The sequence below is a fragment of the Tachyglossus aculeatus genome, chromosome 2, assembly GCF_015852505.1.
Source record: "Tachyglossus aculeatus isolate mTacAcu1 chromosome 2, mTacAcu1.pri, whole genome shotgun sequence".
In the NCBI taxonomy this organism is placed as follows: domain Eukaryota; kingdom Metazoa; phylum Chordata; class Mammalia; order Monotremata; family Tachyglossidae; genus Tachyglossus; species Tachyglossus aculeatus.
The window spans coordinates 143,591,442-143,609,959 of NC_052067.1; the positions used below are offsets into that span (position 1 = coordinate 143,591,442).

At 46.2% G+C, this 18,518-nt stretch overlaps 1 protein-coding gene across 7 annotated transcripts in view; it reads right to left on the bottom strand.

Moving 5' to 3' along the window:
• CAPRIN2 (caprin family member 2) overlaps positions 1-18,518 on the bottom strand; it is a 108,810-nt gene that overhangs the window by 18,026 nt on the left and 72,266 nt on the right. For all 7 annotated transcript variants that reach the window (XM_038768626.1, XM_038768592.1, XM_038768600.1 and 4 more), the window contains 3 exons: positions 17,516-17,696; positions 8,415-8,594; positions 2,581-2,681 (listed from right to left, as the gene is read on the bottom strand). In XM_038768626.1, the coding sequence (XP_038624554.1) occupies positions 2,581-2,681; positions 8,415-8,594; positions 17,516-17,696 (462 nt within the window). The remainder of the gene's footprint in view (positions 1-2,580; positions 2,682-8,414; positions 8,595-17,515; positions 17,697-18,518) is intronic.

Genomic DNA, 18,518 nt, shown 5'->3' on the forward strand with positions numbered 1-18,518 from the left:
AATCATACATTACAAAGTAAGGGCTTAATAAATACCATAAAAACCCCCCACCAAAACAACAACATAAAACCCATAAAAAAAATTTTAAAAAAGGAACACCACTGCACCTAAACTGAAAGGCTTTGCCACCTGGCTTCCCTGGTGGAAGTCGGAGATAATAATAAACAATAATAATAATAATAATAATGGCATTTATTAAGCACTTACTATGTGCAAAGCACTGTTCTAAGCGCTGGGGGGATACAAGGTGAGGAGGTTGTCCCACGTGGGGCTCACAGTCTTCATCCCCATTTTACAGATGAGGTAACTGAGGCACAGAGAAGTTAAGTGACTTGCCCAAAATCACCCAGCTGACAAGTGGCAGAGCCAGGATTCGAACCCATGACCTCTGACTCCAAAGCCCGTGCTCTTTCCCAGTGAGCCACGCTGCTTCTCTTATTAATAATAATAATAATGGTATTTATTAAGCACTTACTATGTGCAGAGCACTGTTCTACGCACTGGGATAGATACAAGGTAAGCAGGTTGTCCCACATGGGGCTCACGGTCTTCATCCCCATTTTCCAGATGAGGGAACTGAGGCCCAGAGAAGTGAAGTGACTTGCCCAAGGTCACGCAGCAGACAGGTGGCAGAGTCAGGATTAGAACTCACGACCTCTGACTCCCAAGCCCAGGCTCTTTCCACTGAGCGACGCTGCTTCTCAAGTGACCCGAGCCTCATGCTGTCGTCGTAACATCTGAGGCCGGAAGCCGTTGCCCTTTGTCGTTTGGAGGAAAGGTTTCATCGCCCTTCCAACCCCACAGCGCTTAGGCCCCAAATAGCCCGGGCTTGGGAGTCAGAGGTCATGGGTTCTAATCCCGGCTCCGCCACTTGTCAGCTGTGACACTTTGGGAACTTCACTTCTCTGGGCCTCAGTTACTTCATCTGGAAAATGGGGATCAAGACTGTGAGCCCCGCGTGGGACAACCTGATAACCCTGTATCTACCCCGGCGCTTAGAATAATAATAATAATAATAATGGCATTTATTAAGCGCTTACTATGTGCAAAGCACTGTTCTAAGCGCTGAGGAGGTTACAAGGTGATCAGATTGTCCCACGTGGGGCTCACAGTCTTCATCCCCATTTTACAGATGAGGTAACTGAGGCACAGAGAAGTTGTGACTTGCCCAAAGTCACACAGCTGACAATTGGCAGAGCCGGGATTCAAACCCATGACCTCTGACTCCAAAGCCCAGGCTCCTTCCACTGAGCCACGAGTGCTTGGCACATAGTAAGCACTTAAATACCATCCTAATCATCATTTATTTCTATTACTATCTGTCTCTCCCTCTAGACCACGAGCTCATCGCGGGGAGGGAATGGGTCCATTTATTGTCCTCTCCCAAGCGCTTAGTACACTGCTCTGCACACAGTAAGTGCTCATTAGCAAAGCAGCGTGGCTCAGTGGAAAGAGCCCGGGCTTTGGAGTCAGAGGTCATGGGTTCAAATTCCGGCTCCGCCACTTGTCAGCTGTGTGACTTTGGGCAAGTCACTTAACTTCTCTGGGCCTCAGTTACCTCGTCTGGAAAATGGGGATGAAGCCTGTGAGCCCCCTGTGGGACAACCTGATCACCTTGTAACTTCCCCAGTGCTTAGAACATAGTAAGCGCTTAATAAATGCCATCATTATTATTAAGTACAACTGACAGAAGTAGGGAGATGATGGACACGCCACACCAACAGAGGCCAAAGTTCACCCTTGTTTGCTCTGCTTCCCGGAGCTCTAAGCTGCTCTAGCGGCTTCCAGTCCCTGCAAAGATGAAGCGGCATCGCACGTTTCCGAGAGTGCTTTGGGGCGGTGGGCCAGGCCGGTATTAAGTTGCCCTTGAACCGGGCGGGACGAGGTGCGGGTTACAGCCCTGAAGTGCTCTGGGCATGTTACTCCCCTCCTCAAAAATCTCCAGTGGCTACCAATCAATCTGCGCATCAGGCAGAAACTCCTCGCCCTGGGCTTCCAGGCTGTCCATCACCTTGCCCCCTCTTACCTCACCTCCCTTCTGTCCTTCTCCAGCCCAGGCTGCACCCTCCACTCCTCTGCCGCTAATCTCCTCACCGTTAGGCCTCATTCTCGCCTGTCCCGCCATCGACCCCCGGCCCACGTCCTCCCCCGGGCCTGGAATGCCCTCCCTCTGCCCATCCGCCAAGCTAGCTCTCTTCCTCCCTTCAAGGCCCTACTGAGAGCTCACCTCCTCCAGGAGGCCTGCCCACACTGAGCCCCCTCCTTCCTCTCCCTCTCCATCCCCCCCGCCTTACCTCCTTCCCTTCCCCACAGCACCTGTATATATGTTTGTACGGATTTATTACTCTATTTTACTTGTACATATTTATTCTACTTATTTTACTTTGTTAATATGTTTGGTTTTGCTCTCCGTCTCCCCCTTCTAGACTGTGAGCCCACTGTTGGGTAGGGACCGTCTCTATATGTTGCCAACTTGGACTTCCCAAGCGCTTAGTACAGTGCTCTGCACACAGTAAGCGCTCAATAAATACGATTGAATGAATGAACGAATAAAATGGCCCAAGTATCAGGCTCCCTTACCCTTTGGGGATACGGCGTTCCAGGGAACTCTCGTCCTGGAAACTGCAGCTGGCCGTAGCCACCGTTGGCGATTGCAGGAGATCCTCTGTAAGCATCGAAACCTGATGGGAGTTAAAGGGAATGGTTTTTTTGTTAGACGGATTAAATGCCGAAAGCTACACCTAAGAGTAAAGAAAAAAGCAGCAGTGTGGCCTAATGGGTAAGCGCCCGGGCCTGGGAGTGAGAAAGACCTGGGTTCTAATCCCGGCTCCGCCGCGTGTCTGCCGGGTGACCTCGGGCAAGTGGCTTCACTTCTCTGGGCCTCAGTTCCCTCATCTGTCAAATGGGGATGAAGACTGTGAGCCCCACGTGGGACAACCTGATCACCTTGCATCCCCCCCAGCGCTTAGAACAGTGCTTTGCACATAGTAGGCGCTTATCAAATGCCATTATTATTATTATTATTATTATTAATCCCCATTTTCCAGATGGTTATATGTTTGTATGTGTTTATTACTCTATTTTACTTGTACGTATTTATTCTATTTATTTGATTTTGTTAATATGCTTTGTTTTGTTGTCTGTCTCCCCCTTTTAGACTGTGAGCCCGCTGTTGGGTAGGGACCGTCTCTATACGTTGCTGACTTGTACTTCCCAAGCGCTTAGTACAGTGCTTGGCACACAGTAAGCGCTCAATAAATACAATTGAATGAATGAATGAACAAATGCCATCATCATTATTATTATTATTATCTGGAAAATGGGAATAGGAGTGTGAGCCCCACGTGGGACAGGGACTGTGATCATCCTGATTAGCTTCTATCTACTCCAGTGTGTAGAACAGTGCTTGGCGCATAATAAGCACTTAACAGACTAAGCCCCCTTTTTCCTCTGCTCCCCCTCTCCAATGCCCCGACTCACTCCCCTCACTCTACCCCCTCCCTGACCCACAGCACTTGTGTATATATGTAATTATTTATAATTATAATTCTATTTATCTTTATTAATGATGCAAATAGATCTATAATTCTATTTATTTATAATGCTAATAATGATGGCATTTGTTAAGTGCTTACTATGTGCAAAGCACCGTTCTAAGCGCTCGGGAGGCTACAAGGTGATCAGGTTGTCCCAGTTGGGGCTCACGGTCTTAATCCCCATTTTACAGATGAGGGAACTGAGGCCCAGAGAAGTGAAGTGACTTGCCCAAAGTCACCCAGCTGACAATGGGTGGAGCCGGGATTTGAACCCCTGACCTCTGACTCCAAAGTCCGCCCTCTTTCCACTGAGCCACGCTGCTTCCCCGATACTACTGATGCCTGTTGACTCGTTTTGATATCTGTCTCCCCCACTTCTAGACTGTGAGCCCATTGTGGGCCTCTATTTGTTGCTGAATTGTACTTCCCAAGCCCTTAGTACAGTGCTCTGCACACAGTAAGCGCTCAATAAATACGATTGATTGATTGATTGAATGAATGAATGAATGAACAAGTATCCTAATTATTATTAGGAAGAGTTCTCTTAGACTGCTTAATATGTATAGTATAGTATTCAAAGCCCTACTGAGAGCTCACCTCCTCCAGGAGGCCTTCCCACACTGAGCCCCCTCCTTCCTCTCCCCCTCGTCTTACCTCCTTCCCCTTCCCACAGCACCTGTATATATACTTATACATACTTATTACTCTATTTCATTTGTACATATTTATTCTATTTATTTTATTTTGTTAATATGTTTTGTTTTGTTCTCTGTCTCTCCCTTCTAGACTGTGAGCCCGCTGTTGGGTAGGGACTGTCTCTATATGTTCCCAACTTGTACTTCCCAAGCGCTTAGTACAGTGCTTTGCACACAGTAAGCGCTCAATAAATACGATTGAATGAATGAATGAATCAACAGTCAATACAACTAAACCTAGCCAGTGTCCCTATACTGTCACTGCTCTAGACTGTAAGCACTTGTGGGCAGGAAATGTCACGTTTATTGCTGTACTGTATTTTCCCAAGCACTCAGTACACTGGTCTGCACACGGTAAGCGCTCAATCAATATTACAATGAATGAACCACATTCAAATGCAGCTACAATGGTTTGTCCCTCCAGATTATCAGTTTCTTGTGGCCCCAGGACATCTATCAACTCTGTTATATCATATTCTTCCAAGTGCTCTGCACTCAGCTGATAATAATAATGATGGTATTTGTTAAGCGCTTACTATGTGCAAAGCATTGTTCTAAGCACTGGGAAGGTTACAAGATGATCAGGTTGTCCCACATGGGGCTCACGGTCTTAATCCCCATTTTACAGATGAGGTCACTGAGGCACAGAGAAGTGAAGTGGCTTGCCCAAAGTCACACAAGCTGACAATTGGCAGAGCCAGGATTTGAATAGTAATAATAATGATGGCATTTGTTAAGCGCTTACTATGTGCAAAGCACTGTTCTAAACGCTGGGGGGATACAAGGTCATCAGGTTGTCCCACGTGGGGCTCGCGGTCTTAATCCCCATTTTACAGATGAGGTAACTGAGGCCCAGAGAAGTGAAGTGGCTTGCCCAAGGTCACACAGCTGATAAGTGGCGGAGCCAGGATTCTAACCCATGACCTCTCAAGCCCACACTGTTTCCACTGAGCCACGCTGATAGGACTGAGTGAGCCATGAAGATAATAATTCTGGTACTTGTTAAGCGCTTCCTATGTGTCAAGCACTGTCCTAAGCGCTGGGGTAGATACAAAGTAATCAGATTGGACACAGTCCCTGTCCCCCACGGGGTTCACAATCTCAGTCTCCATTGGACAGATGAGGAAATCGGGGCCCAGAGAAGTAAAATAATAATAATAATAATAATAATAATAATAATGGCATTGGAATCATATAGAGACGGTCCCTACCCAACAGTGGGCTCACAGTCTAGAAGGGGGAGACAGAGAACAAAACAAAACATATTAACAAAATAAAATAAATAGAATAGATATGGACAAGTAAAGTAAATGAATATTATTAATTTAGGAGGCTCCTCCTCTCCCTCCCACCCCCAAACAGTGGGGGTCTCTCAAGGTTCAGTTTCGGGTCCCCTTCTATTCTTCAGCTGCACCCACTCCCTTGGAGAACTCATTCGCTCCCGTGAATTCAGCTACCATCTCTGTGTGGATGATTCCCAGATCTACCTCCTCCAGGAGGCCTTCCCAGGCTGAGCCCCCTTTTTCCTCTCCTCCTCCCCATCCCCCCCGCCCTACCTCCTTCCCCGCCCCACAGCACCTGTATATTTATTTCTACAGATCTATTACTCTATTTATTACTTGTATATATTTACTATTTATTTTGTTTATAATGTGCATACAGCTTTAATTCTATTTGTTCTGACGATGTTGACACCTGTCTCCATGTTTTGTTTTGTTGTCTGTCTCCCCCTTCTAGACTGTGAGCCCGTTGTTGGGTAAGGACCGTCTCTATATGTTACCGACTTGTACTTCTCAAGCGCTTGGTACAGTGCTCTGCACACGGTAAGTGCTCAATAAATACGATTGAATGAATAATGATGAAATGACTTGTCCAAGGTCACACAGCAGACAAGTGGTGGAGCCGGGATTAGAACCCGTGACCGTCCAACTCCTGGGCCTGTGCTGTGCTCTAACCACGTGGCTCCGTGAGAAGAGCATGGGTTTGGGAGTCAGAGGTCATGGGAAGCAGCGTGGCTCAGTGGAAACAGCACAGACTCTGGAGTCAGAGGTCAGGGGTTCAAATTCCGACTCCGCCAATTGTCGGCTGTGTGACTTTGGGCAAGTCACTTCACCTCTCTGGGCCTCAGTTACCCCATCTGTAAAATGGGGATTAAGACCAAGCCCCTTGTGGGACAACCTGATCACCTTGTAACCTCCCCAGCGCTTAGAACAATGCTTGGCACATAGTAAGCGCTTAATAAATACCATCATTATTATTATTATTATCTGTAAAATGGGGATTAAAAGTGTGAGCCTCACGTGGGACAACCTGACTACCTTGTAATCCCCCCAACGCTTAGAACAGTGCTTGGCACATAGCAAGCGCTTAACAAACGCCATTATTATTATTATTATCTGTAAAATGGGGATTAAAAGTGTGAGCCTCACATGGGACAACCTGACTACCTTGTAACCCCCCCAGCGCTTAGAACAGTGCTTGGCACACAGCAAGCACTTAACAAACGCCATCATTATTATTATTATTATTATTATCTGTAAAATGGGGATTAAAAGTGTTGAGCCTCACGTGGGACAACCTGACTACCTTGTAACCCCCCCCCCCCCAGTGCTTAGAACAGTGCTTGGCACATAGTAAGTGCTTAACAAATGCCATCATTTTATTATTATTATCTGCAAAATGGGGATTAAAAGTGTGAGCCTCACGTAGGACAACCTGACTACGTTGTAACCCCCCCAGCGTTTAGAACAGTGCTTGCCACATAGCAAGCGCTTAAATGCCATTATTATTATTATTATTATTATTATCAGCAAAATGGGGATTAAAAGTGTGAGCCTCACGTGGGACAACCTGACTACCTTGTAACCCCCCCAGCGTTTAGAACAGTGCTTGCCACATAGCAAGCGCTTAAATGCCATTATTATTATTATTATTATTATCTGTAAAATGGGGATTAAAAGTGTGAGCCTCACGTGGGACAACCTATCTTGTAACCCCCCCAGCGCTTAGAACAGTGCTTGGCACATAGCAAGCGCTTAAAAAATGCCATCATTATTATTATTATTACCTGTAAAATGGGGATTAAAAGTGTGAGCCTCACGTGGGACAACCTGACTACCTTGTAACCCCCACCAGTGCTTAGAACAGTGCTTGGCACATAGCAAACACTTAACAAATGCCATCATTTTATTATTATCTGCAAAATGGGGATTAAAAGTGTGAGCCTCACGTGGGACAACCTGACTACCTTGTAACCCCCCCCCCCCAGCGTTTAGAACAGTGCTTGCCACATAGCAAGCGCTTAAATGCCATTATTATTATTATTATCTGTAAAATGGGGATTAAAAGTGTGAGCCTCACGTGGGACAACCTGACTACCTTGTAACCCCCCCAGCGTTTAGAACAGTGCTTGCCACATAGCAAGCGCTTAAATGCCATTATTATTATTATTATCTGTAAAATGGGGATTAAAAGTGTGAGCCTCACATGGGACAGCCTACCTTGTAACCCCCAGCGCTTAGAACAGTGCTTGGCACATAGTAAGCACTTAAAAGCCATTATTACTATTATTATTACTATTAACCACTAGGCCCAGGTCACTTTTTCCTTTTAGATAGCATTCTGATATCACCAATAATCCCTTTTTCCTTTTAGACGGCATTCTGATATCACCAATAATCCCTTTTTCCTTTTAGACGGCATTCTGATATCACCAATAATCCCTCTTTCCTTTTAGACGGCATTCTGATATCACCAATAATCCCTTTTTCCCTTTAGACAGCATTCTGATATCACCAATAATCCCTCTTTCCTTTTAGACGGCATTCTGATATCACCAATAATCCCTTTTTCCCTTTAGACAGCATTCTGATATCACCAATAATCCCTCTTTCCTTTTAGACGGCATTCTGATATCACCAATAATCCCTTTTTCCTTTCAGACGGCATTCTGAGATCACCAATAATCCCTTTTTCCTTTTAGACGGCATTCTGAGATCACCAATAATCCCTCTTTCCTTTTAGACGGCATTCTGATATCACCAATAATCCCTTTTTCCTTTCAGACGGCATTCTGATATCACCAATAATCCCTTTTTCCTTTTAGACGGCATTCTGGAATCGCCAATAATCACCCTTCTAGGACCAAGAGGATCAAAGACAGTGAAGAAGTCTAAAAGCCTACCTTTATAGCCACCAGGAGACCGATAAGAATTGGTCAGCGACCGCCCACCTCGGGCGCATCCTCTAACAGTTCCTCGGCCACCGAGGAAAGACTGGTTGGATCTGGGGAACACAGTCTGGGCTGGATAAAAGGCAAGGCTACCATTGCTTGCTTGAACAGCTCCCTCGGGATGATAATTCACTGTTTAACGAAACAGAGAGAGAAAAAAAATAATTATGGCATTTGTTAAGTGCTTACTTTGTGCCAGGCACTGTACTAAGCATTCATTCATTCGTATTTATTGAGCACTTACTGTGCGCAAAAAAATAATTACGGTATTTGTTAGGTGCTTACTTTGTGCCAGGCACTGTACTAAGCATTCATTCATCCGTATTTATTGAGCACTCACTGTGTGCAGAGCCCTGTACTAAGCGCTTGGGAAGAACAAGTTGGCAACATATAGAAACAGTCCCTACCCAACAGCGGGCTCACAGTCTAGAAGGGGGAGACAGGCAACAAAACAAAACATATTAACAAAATAAAATAAATAGAATAGTAAGTGCTTAACAAATATCGTACAAAAACAGACTTTCCTCCTCCTTCAGGAGAAATGTGGTTCTATGGCATGAGACGGTGAATCAATCAATCAATCAATCGTATTTATTGAGCACTTACTATGTGCAGAGCACTGTACTAAGCGCTTGGGAAGTACAAATTGGCAACATATAGAGACAGTCCCTACCCAACAGTGGGCTCACAGTCTAAAAGGGGGAGACAGAGAACAAAACCAAACATACTAACAAAATAAAATAAAATAGAATAGATATGTAGAAGTAAAATAAATAGAGTAATAAATATGTACAAACATATATCCATATATACAGGTGCTGTGGGGAAGGGAAGGAGGTAAGATGCGGGGGATGGAGAGGGGGACGAGGGGGAGAGGAAGGAAGGGGCTCAGTCGGGGAAGGTGAATCAATCAATCAATCGTATTTATTGAGCACTTACTGTGTGCAGAGCACTGTACTAAGCACTTGGTGAAGGTCAGAAATCCATGGTATAATTTCAAAGCAAATGCAGACTATAAGGCTCAGATCATTTTCCTAGCAGTGATTTGTCAAGGTCTCACATCCAGGGCATCAGAACTTGTGAGCACAAAACTTTCTGCAGCGTGGCTCAGTGGAAAGAGCCCGGGCTTTGGAGTCAGAGGTCCTGGGTTCTAATCCCAGCTCCGCCCCTTGTCAACTGGGTGACTTTGGGGAAGTCACTTCACTTCTCTGGGCCTCAGTTACCCCATCTGGAAAATGGGGAGGAAGACTGCGAGCCCCCCGTGGGACAACCTGATCGCCTTGTTAACCTCCCCAGCGCTTAGAACGGTGCTTTGCATTCAATTCAATCGTCTTTATTGAGCGCTTACTGTGTGCAGAGCACTGTACTAAGCGCTTGGGAAGTACAAGTTGGCAACATATAGAGACGGTCCCTACCCAACAGTGGGCTCACAGTCTAGAAGGGGACATAGTAAGCACTTAATAAATGCTATCATTATTATTATTATGATTACTAAGTGTAGGATATACAATAATCATCATCATCATCATCAATTGTATTTATCGAGCGCTTACTATGTGCAGAGCACTGTACTAAGCGCTTGGGAAGTACAAGTTGGCAACACATAGAGACAGTCCCTACCCAACAGTGGGCTCACAGTCTAAAAAGGGGAGACAGAGAACAAAACCAATCAATCAATCAATCAATCAATCGTATTTATTGAGCGCTTACTATGTGCAGAGCACTGTACTAAGCGCTTGGGAAGTACAAATTGGCATCACATAGAGACAGTCCCTACCCAACAGTGGGCTCACAGTCTAAAAGGGGGAGACAGAGAACAGAACCAAACATACCAACAAAATAAAATAAGTAGGATAGAAATGTACAAGTAAAATAAATAAATAAATAGATAAATAGAGTAATAAATATGTACAACCATATATACATATATACAGGTGCTGTGGGGAAGGGAAGGAGGTAAGACGGGGGGATGGAGAGGGGGACGAGGGGGAGAGGAAAGAAGGGGCTCAGTCTGGGAAGGCCTCCTGGAGGAGGTGAACTCTCAGCAGGGCCTTGAAGGGAGGAAGAGAGCTAGCTTGGCGGATGGGCAGAGGGAGGGCATTCCAGGCCCGGGGGATGACGTGGGCCGGGGGTCGATGGCGGGACAGGCGAGAGCGAGGTACAGTGAGGAGATTAGTGGTGGAGGAGCGGAGGGTGCGGGCTGGGCAGTAGAAGGAGAGAAGGGAGGTGAGGTAGGAGGGGGCGAGGTGATGGAGAGCCTTGAAGCCCAGGGGGAGGAGTTTCTGCTTGATGCGCAGATTGATCGGTAGCCATTGGAGGTTTTTGAGGAGGGGAGTAATATGTCCAGAGCGTTTCTGGACAAAGATAATCCGGGCAGCAGCATGAAGTATGGATTGAAGTGGAGAGAGACACGAGGATGGGAGATCAGAGAGAAGGCTAGTGCAGTAGTCCAGACGGGATAGGATGAGAGCTTGAATTAGCAGGGTAGCGGTTTGGATGGAGAGGAAAGGGCGGATCTTGGCAATGTTGCGGAGCTGAGACCGGCAGGTTTTGGTGACGGCTTGGATGTGAGGGGTGAATGAGAGAGCGGAGTCGAGGATGACACCAAGGTTGCGGGCTTGTGAGACGGGAAGGATGGTAGTGCCGTCAACAGAGATGGGAAAGTCAGGGAGAGGACAAGGTTTGGGAGGGAAGACAAGGAGCTCAGTCTTCGACATGTTGAGCTTTAGGTGGCGGGCGGACATCCAGGTGGAGATGTCCTGAAGGCAGGAGGAGATGCGAGCCTGGAGGGAGGGGGAGAGAGCAGGGGCAGAGATGTAGATCTGGGTGTCATCAGCGTAGAGATGATAGTTGAAGCCGTGGGAGCGAATGAGGTCACCAAGGGAGTGAGTGTAGATTGAGAACAGAAGGGGACCAAGCACTGAACCTTGGGGAACCCCCACAGTAAGAGGATGGGAGGGGGAGGAGGAGCCTGCAAAAGAGACTGAGAAGGAACGACCGGAGAGATAAGAGGAGAACCAGGAGAGGACGGAGTCTGTGAAGCCAAGGTCAGATAACGTGTTGAGGAGAAGGGGGTGGTCCACAGTGTCAAAGGCAGCTGAGAGGTCGAGGAGGATTAGGACAGAGTATGAGCCGTTGGATTTGGCAAGCAGGAGGTCATTGGTGACCTTTGAGAGCGCAGTTTCCGTGGAATGAAGGGGACGGAAGCCAGACTGGAGGGGGTACCAAACATACTAACAAAATAAAATAAATAGAATAAATATGTACAAGTAAAATAGAGTAATAAATATGTACAAACATATATACATAATAAGTGAGTGAGCACGGGTTAAGTAGTTGAGCAGGAAAGTTGCAGTATAGCTGTCTACCCATTTTCCAGGAGCGAGAATGTAGGAAGTTGGGCAAAACGTGTCACACGTGTCATTTCAGAGTGTTTGAGAGCTAGTGGGTTTTAGAGAGCTTGTCTTGTCTTATGCCAGCGTTGGGCAAAACGTGTCACACGTCATTTCACAGTGTTTGAGAGCTAGTGGGGTTTAGAGAGCTTGTCTCATCTTATGCCGGCATTGGGAAAAACGTGTCACCCGTCATTTCAGAGTTTTAGAGAGCTTGTCTCGTCTTATGCCGGCGTTGGGCAAAATGTGTCACACGTCATTTCAGAGTGTTTGTGAGCTAGTGGGTTTTAGAGAGCTTGTCTCGTCTTATGCCGGCGTTGGGCAAAACGTGTCGCACGTGTCATTTCAGAGTGTTTGAGAGCTAGTGGGTTTTAGAGAGCTTGTCTCGTCTTATGCCGGCGAGTCATCTCTGACCTATAGCGATGCCACGGACACATCTCTTCCAGAACGCCCCACCTCCATCTGCCCCTCTTCTGGTAATGGACCCACAGAGTTTCCTTTGTCCAAATCCAGAAAAGGTTGACCATTGCCTCCTTCCGCGCAGTCAACTTGAGTCTCCGCCCTCGACTCTCTCCCAGCCCGGGGATGTTTTGACTTGTAGCGGATTGCCCGCCACGCGCTAGCCACTGCCTAAGCTAGGAATGGAATGGGCAGGCCTCCGCTCGACTCCCTCCCGCAGCCGAGACTGGTAGAGGACTGGAAACTCTGCAGGTGCCACCCTGAGAGGGTTTTAGAGAGCTAGCAATCTAGAAAACTCATTCATTCAATCGTATTTATTGAGCGCTTACTGTGTGCAGAGCACTGGACTAACTTGCTTTGAACTGATGCTAGGGTGGGTGGAATGAAGTCAGGACCGGAGACTGAGACAGTCTCTGTCTCCCCCTTTCAGACTGTGAGCCCACTGTTGGGTAGGGACTGTCTCTATACGTTGCCAACTTGGACTTCCCAAGCGCTTAGTACAGTGCTCTGCACACAGTAAGCGCTCAATAAATACGATTGACTGATTGATTAATAATGGCATTTGTTAAGCGCTTACTATGTGCAAAGCACTGTTCTAAGCGCTGACTGTACTCTCTCAAGTGCTTGGTACAGAGATCTGCACATGGTAAACACTCAATAAATATAACTGAATAATAATAATAATAATGGCATTTGTTACTATGGGCCAAGCACTGTTCTAAGCGCTGGGGGGATACAAGGTAATCGGGTTGGCCCACATGGGGCTAACACAGTCTTCATCCCCATTTTCCAGATGAGGGAACTGAGGCCCAGAGAAGTGAAGTGACTTGCCTAAAGTCACCCAGCTGGCAAGTGGCAGAGCCGGGATTAAAACCCATGACCTCTGACTCCAAAGCCCGGGCTCTTTCCTTTGAGCCACACTGCTTCTCTAATCATCATCATCATCAATCGTATTTATTGAGCGCTTACTGTGTGCAGAGCACTGTACTAAGCGCTTGGGAAGTACAAGTTGGCAACATATAGAGACTGTCCCTACTGCTCCGCACAAATTAGAAGCAATGTGGACTAGTGGAAAGACCCCCGGGCCCCGGGTCTTGATCCTGGCTCACGCTGCGTAACCGTGGATAAGTCACTTCACTTCTCTGTGCCCCAGTTCCCTCATCTGCAAAATGGGGATTCGTCCCCTGCTCACCCTCCTACTCACTCATTCATTCAATTGTATTTACTGAGCGCTTATCGTGTGCACAGCACCGCACTAAGCGCTTGGGAAGTACAAATCAGCAACATAGAGACACGGTCCCCACCCAACAAGGGGCTCACAGTCGAGAAGGGGGAGACAGACACCAAAACATGTCACACCGTGAGCCCCATGTGGGATCTGATTATCTTGGATAATAATAATAATAATGGTCCCAGCACTCAGTAAGTGCCATATAGTAAGAACTTAAATACTACAATTATTATTATTATTATGAAAGTACCACATTCATTCATTCAATTGTATTTATTGAGCACTTACTGTATGCAGAAGACTGTACTAAGCACTTGGAAAGTAAAATTCGGCAATAGAGATAATCCCTACCCAACAACGGGCACAGAAGTGCTCTCTCTCAGAGTCACACCTGGAGAGTTTCCATCATCATCATCAATTGTATTTATTGAGCGCTTACTATGTGCAGAGCACTGTACTAAGTGCTTGGGAAGTACAAATTGGCAACATATAGAGACAGTCCCTACCCAACAGTGGGCTCACAGTCTAAAAGGGGGAGACAGAGAACAAAACCAAACATACTAACAAAATAAAATAAATAGAATAGATATGTACAAGTAAAATAGAGTAATAAATATGTACAAACATACATATATACAGGTGCTGTGGGGAAGGGAAGGAGGTAAGATGGGGGGATGGAGAGGGGGACGAGGGCCAGTCTCGACTGTGAGCCCGCTGTTGGGTAGGGACCGTCTCTATATGTTGCCAACTTGTCCTTCCCAAGCGCTCAGTACAGTGCTCTGCACACAGTAAGCGCTCAATAAATATGACTGAATGAATGAAGAGAAGCAGCGTGGCTCAGTCGAAAGAGCACAGGCTTTGGAGTCAGAGGCCATGGGTTCAAATCCCAGCTCCGCCACTTGTCAGCTGTGTGACTTCAGGCAAGTCACTTAACTTCTCTATGCCTCAGTTACCTTATCTGTAAAATGGGGATGAAGACTGTGAGCCTCCCGTGGGACAACCTGATGACCTTGTAACCTCCCCAGCGCTTAGAACAGTGGTTGGCACATAGTGAGCGCTTAACAAATATCATCATCATTATTATTATTATTGTTAACGAATGAATGACTGTGGGAGGGAGAGTCAAGCAGAGGTAGACTAAAGGCATGGCTGAGTGGCCAGAGCCGGGCTTGGGAGTCAGAGGTTGTGGGTTCTAATCCCGGCTCTGCCACTTGTCTGCTGGGTGACCTTCGGCAAGTTGTTTCACTTCTCTGTGCCTCAGTTTCCTCTTCAGTAAAAATGGGGATTAAGACTGTGAGCCCCATATGGGACAGGGACTTTCCAACCTGACTGCCCTGTATCTACCCTAGGGCTTAGAACAGTGCTTGGCACATAGTAAGCGCTTAAATACCATTATCCTTCCCCACTCCTTCCCTTACCCACAGCACCTGCATATACGTATATATGTTTGTACATATTTATTACTCTATTTTACTTGTACATATCTATTCTATTTATTTTATTTTGTTAGTATGTTTGGTTTTGTTCTCTGTCTCCCCCTTCTAGACTGTGAGCCCACTGTTGGGTAGGGACTGTCTCTATATGTTGCCAACTTGTACTTCCCAAGCGCTTAGTACAGTGCTCTGCACACAGTAAGCGCTCAATAAATACGATTGATTGATTGATTATCGTTATTATACTCATTCCATTCCTAGCTTGGCCAGTGGCAGGCAATCTGCTACAAGTAAAAACTCTCCTGTGCCGGGCAGCAGCGGCATGGAAGAAAGTCGAGGGCGAAGACTCAAACTGACTGCGCGGAAGGAGGCAATGGTCAACCACTTCTGGATTTTGACCAAGAAATCTCTGCGGATCCACCACCAGAACGATGGCAGATGGAGGTGGGGCGTTCTGGGAGAGATGCGTCCGTGGTGTTTCTATGGGTCGGAGATAACTCGACAGCACAAAAGACGAGACCACAGAAAGCACAGCAAAGAAGGAAATAGGGTGGAAATGAGGAATTAATCGGGTTTAAATAATAATAATGGCATTTATTAAGCGCTTACTATGTGCAAAGCACTGTTCTAAGTGCTGGGGAGGTTACAAGGTGATCAGGTTGTCCCAAGTGGGGTTCACAGTCTTAATCCCCATTTTACAGATGGGGCAACTGAGGCACAGAGAAGTTAAGTGACTTGCCCAAAGTCACACAGCTAATTGGCAGTGCCAGCATTCAAACCCATGACCCCTGACTCCAAAGCCCGTGCTCTTTCCACTGAGCCACGCTGCTTCTCTATAACAATAACAATATCTTGTAATTGCTTTAAACGTGCCAAGCACTATACTAAACACTGGGTTAGGTATAAAATAATCACGTTGCATACAGTCTCTTTCCCACAAGGGCAAATCCTGTCTACAGGAGTGAGAGAACAGGTATTTATACTCCATTTTACAGATGCGGAAACTGAGGCCTAAAGATGTTAAATGATTTCCCTTTTAGACCGTAAGCCCACTGTTGGGTAGGGACTGTCTCTATATGTTGCCAACTTGTACTTCCCAAGTGCTTAGCACAGTGCTCTGCACACAGTACGTGCTCAATAAATACGATTGACTGATTGATTTCCCACAGTAACATGGTAGGTAAATGTCAGAGCCTACACTCTTTCCAATAGGCCACACTGCTTCTCTCAGCCCATACATTTTATCAAGAAATCCATCGTATTTATTGAGTATTGACTGTGTGCAGAGCAATGTACTAAGTAAGCACTTGGGAAAGTACAACACAACAGAGTTGGTGGATATGATCCCCGCCACAAGCAGCTTACAGTCTAGAGGGACTACAGACACTACAAGAAATTATAGAAAGGGAAAATGGTCGAGGATGTGTATCATCTTTATGCACACTTTTGGACAATCAATCATATTTATTGAGCACTTATTATGTGCAGAGCACTGTACTAAGCGCTTGGGAAGTACAAACTGGCAACATATATAGACAGTCCCTACCCAACAGTGGGCTCACAGTCTAAAAGGGGGAGAGAGAAAGGGACAACAGTCTCTTTGTTCTAAGGCTCTCTTAGTTATGTAGGGTATTTAATAAGCTCTTCCTAAGTGCTAAATTCTGGGGTAGACAAATATAATCAGAGAAACATATAGCAGAGAAATATATAGAGAAGCAGCGTGGCTCAGTGGAAAGAGCTCGGGCTTTGGAGTCAGAGGTCACGGGTTCGAATCCCAGCTCCTCCACGTGTCTGCTGTGTGACCTTGGTTAAGCCACTTAACTTCTCTGCGCCTCAGTTACCTCATCTGTAAAATGGGGATTAAGACTGAGCCCCACGTGGGACAACCTGATCACCTTGCATCCCCCCAGCGCTTAGAACAGTGCTTTGCACATAGTAAACGCTCAATAAATGCCATCATTATTATTATTATTATAATCAGATCAGATACGGTTACCTTTCCCACCCAGTACTGATAGTCAAGCAGGTGTCTTATCTCCATTTTAAGGGGAAAAAGTATGCCCAATGACGTCATGAAGAGATCAATCAATCGTATTTATTGAGCGCTTACTGTGTGCAGAGCACTGTACTAAGTGCTTGGGAAGTACAAATTGGCAACATATAGGGACAGTCCCTACCCAACAGTGGGCTCACAGTCTAAAAATGCTCCCTTCGAGGTAAGCATAGATGCTTTTTTAATTGACCCAAGCCACAACATTTAAATTCTACTAGTGCCTTAGAGAAGCGTGGCTTAGTGGAAAAAGCACAGGCTTAGAAGTCGGAGGTCGTGGGTTCTAATCCCCGCTCTGCCACCCGTCAGCTGTGTGAGTTTGGGCGTCACTTGACTTCTCTGTGCCTCAGTTACCTCATTTGGAAAATGGGGATTAAGACTGTGAGCCCCCCGTGGGGACAACCTGAGACTCCTGTATCTATCCCAGTGTTAGAATGGTGATTGGCACATAGTAAGCACTTAATTATTATTATTATTACTATTATTACCTGTTTGCAGAGACTCTTGAGAAGGAGGAGCTTGCTCAACATGTGTAGGCGATAGCTGGCACTGAGATGGCGTTTGGGTACTTGCTGTAGAGTAGCTCTGGTTATTTCCGCTTGAGTACGGGGGACTCTCTTTTGTCTCCTGCTCTTTCCGGGGAGGCAGGGGTGCGTTGACATTAAATACCTAAAAAGAGCAAAAAGCGTGCCTTGGGAAGGTTGTCAGAGTTCCACGATTTGCAAAAACTCACCTAGGTTTTCCGAGTTTAAATTCATTCATTCTTTCAATCAATCGTATTTACTGAGCACTTACTGTGTGCAGAGCACTGGACTAAGCGCTTGGGAAGTACCAGTTGGCAACATTTAGAGACGGTCCCTACCCGACAACGGGCTCACAGTCTAGAAGGGGGAGACAGACAATGAAACAAAACATGGAGACAGGTTTAAATGCTAAGGCCAACTTCCAGGCTAGACTGTAAACCCTTCAGGGGCAGGGGATGTGTCTACCGACTCAATCAATCAATCGTATTTATTGAGCGCTTACTGTGTGCAGAGCACTGTACTAAGCACTTGGGAAGTACAAGTCAGCAACATCTAGAGATGGTCCCTACCCAACAACGGGCTCACAGTCTAGAAGGGGGAGACAGACAATAAAACAAAACATGGAGACAGGTTTAAATGCTAAGGCCAACTTCCAGTCTAGACTATAAACCCTTCAGGGGCAGGGGATGTGTCTACCGACTCAATCAATCAATCGTTATTTATTGAGCGCTTACTGTGTGCAGAGCACTGTACTAAGCGCTTGGGAAGTACAAGTTGGCAACATATAGAGGAGGTCCCTACCCACCAACGGGCTCACAGTCTAGAAGGGGGAGACAGACAATAAAACAAAACATGGAGACAGGTTTAAATGCTAAGGCCAACTTCCAGTCTAGACTATAAACCCTTCAGGGGCAGGGGATGTGTCTACCAACTCAATCAATCAATCGTATTTATTGAGCGCTTACTG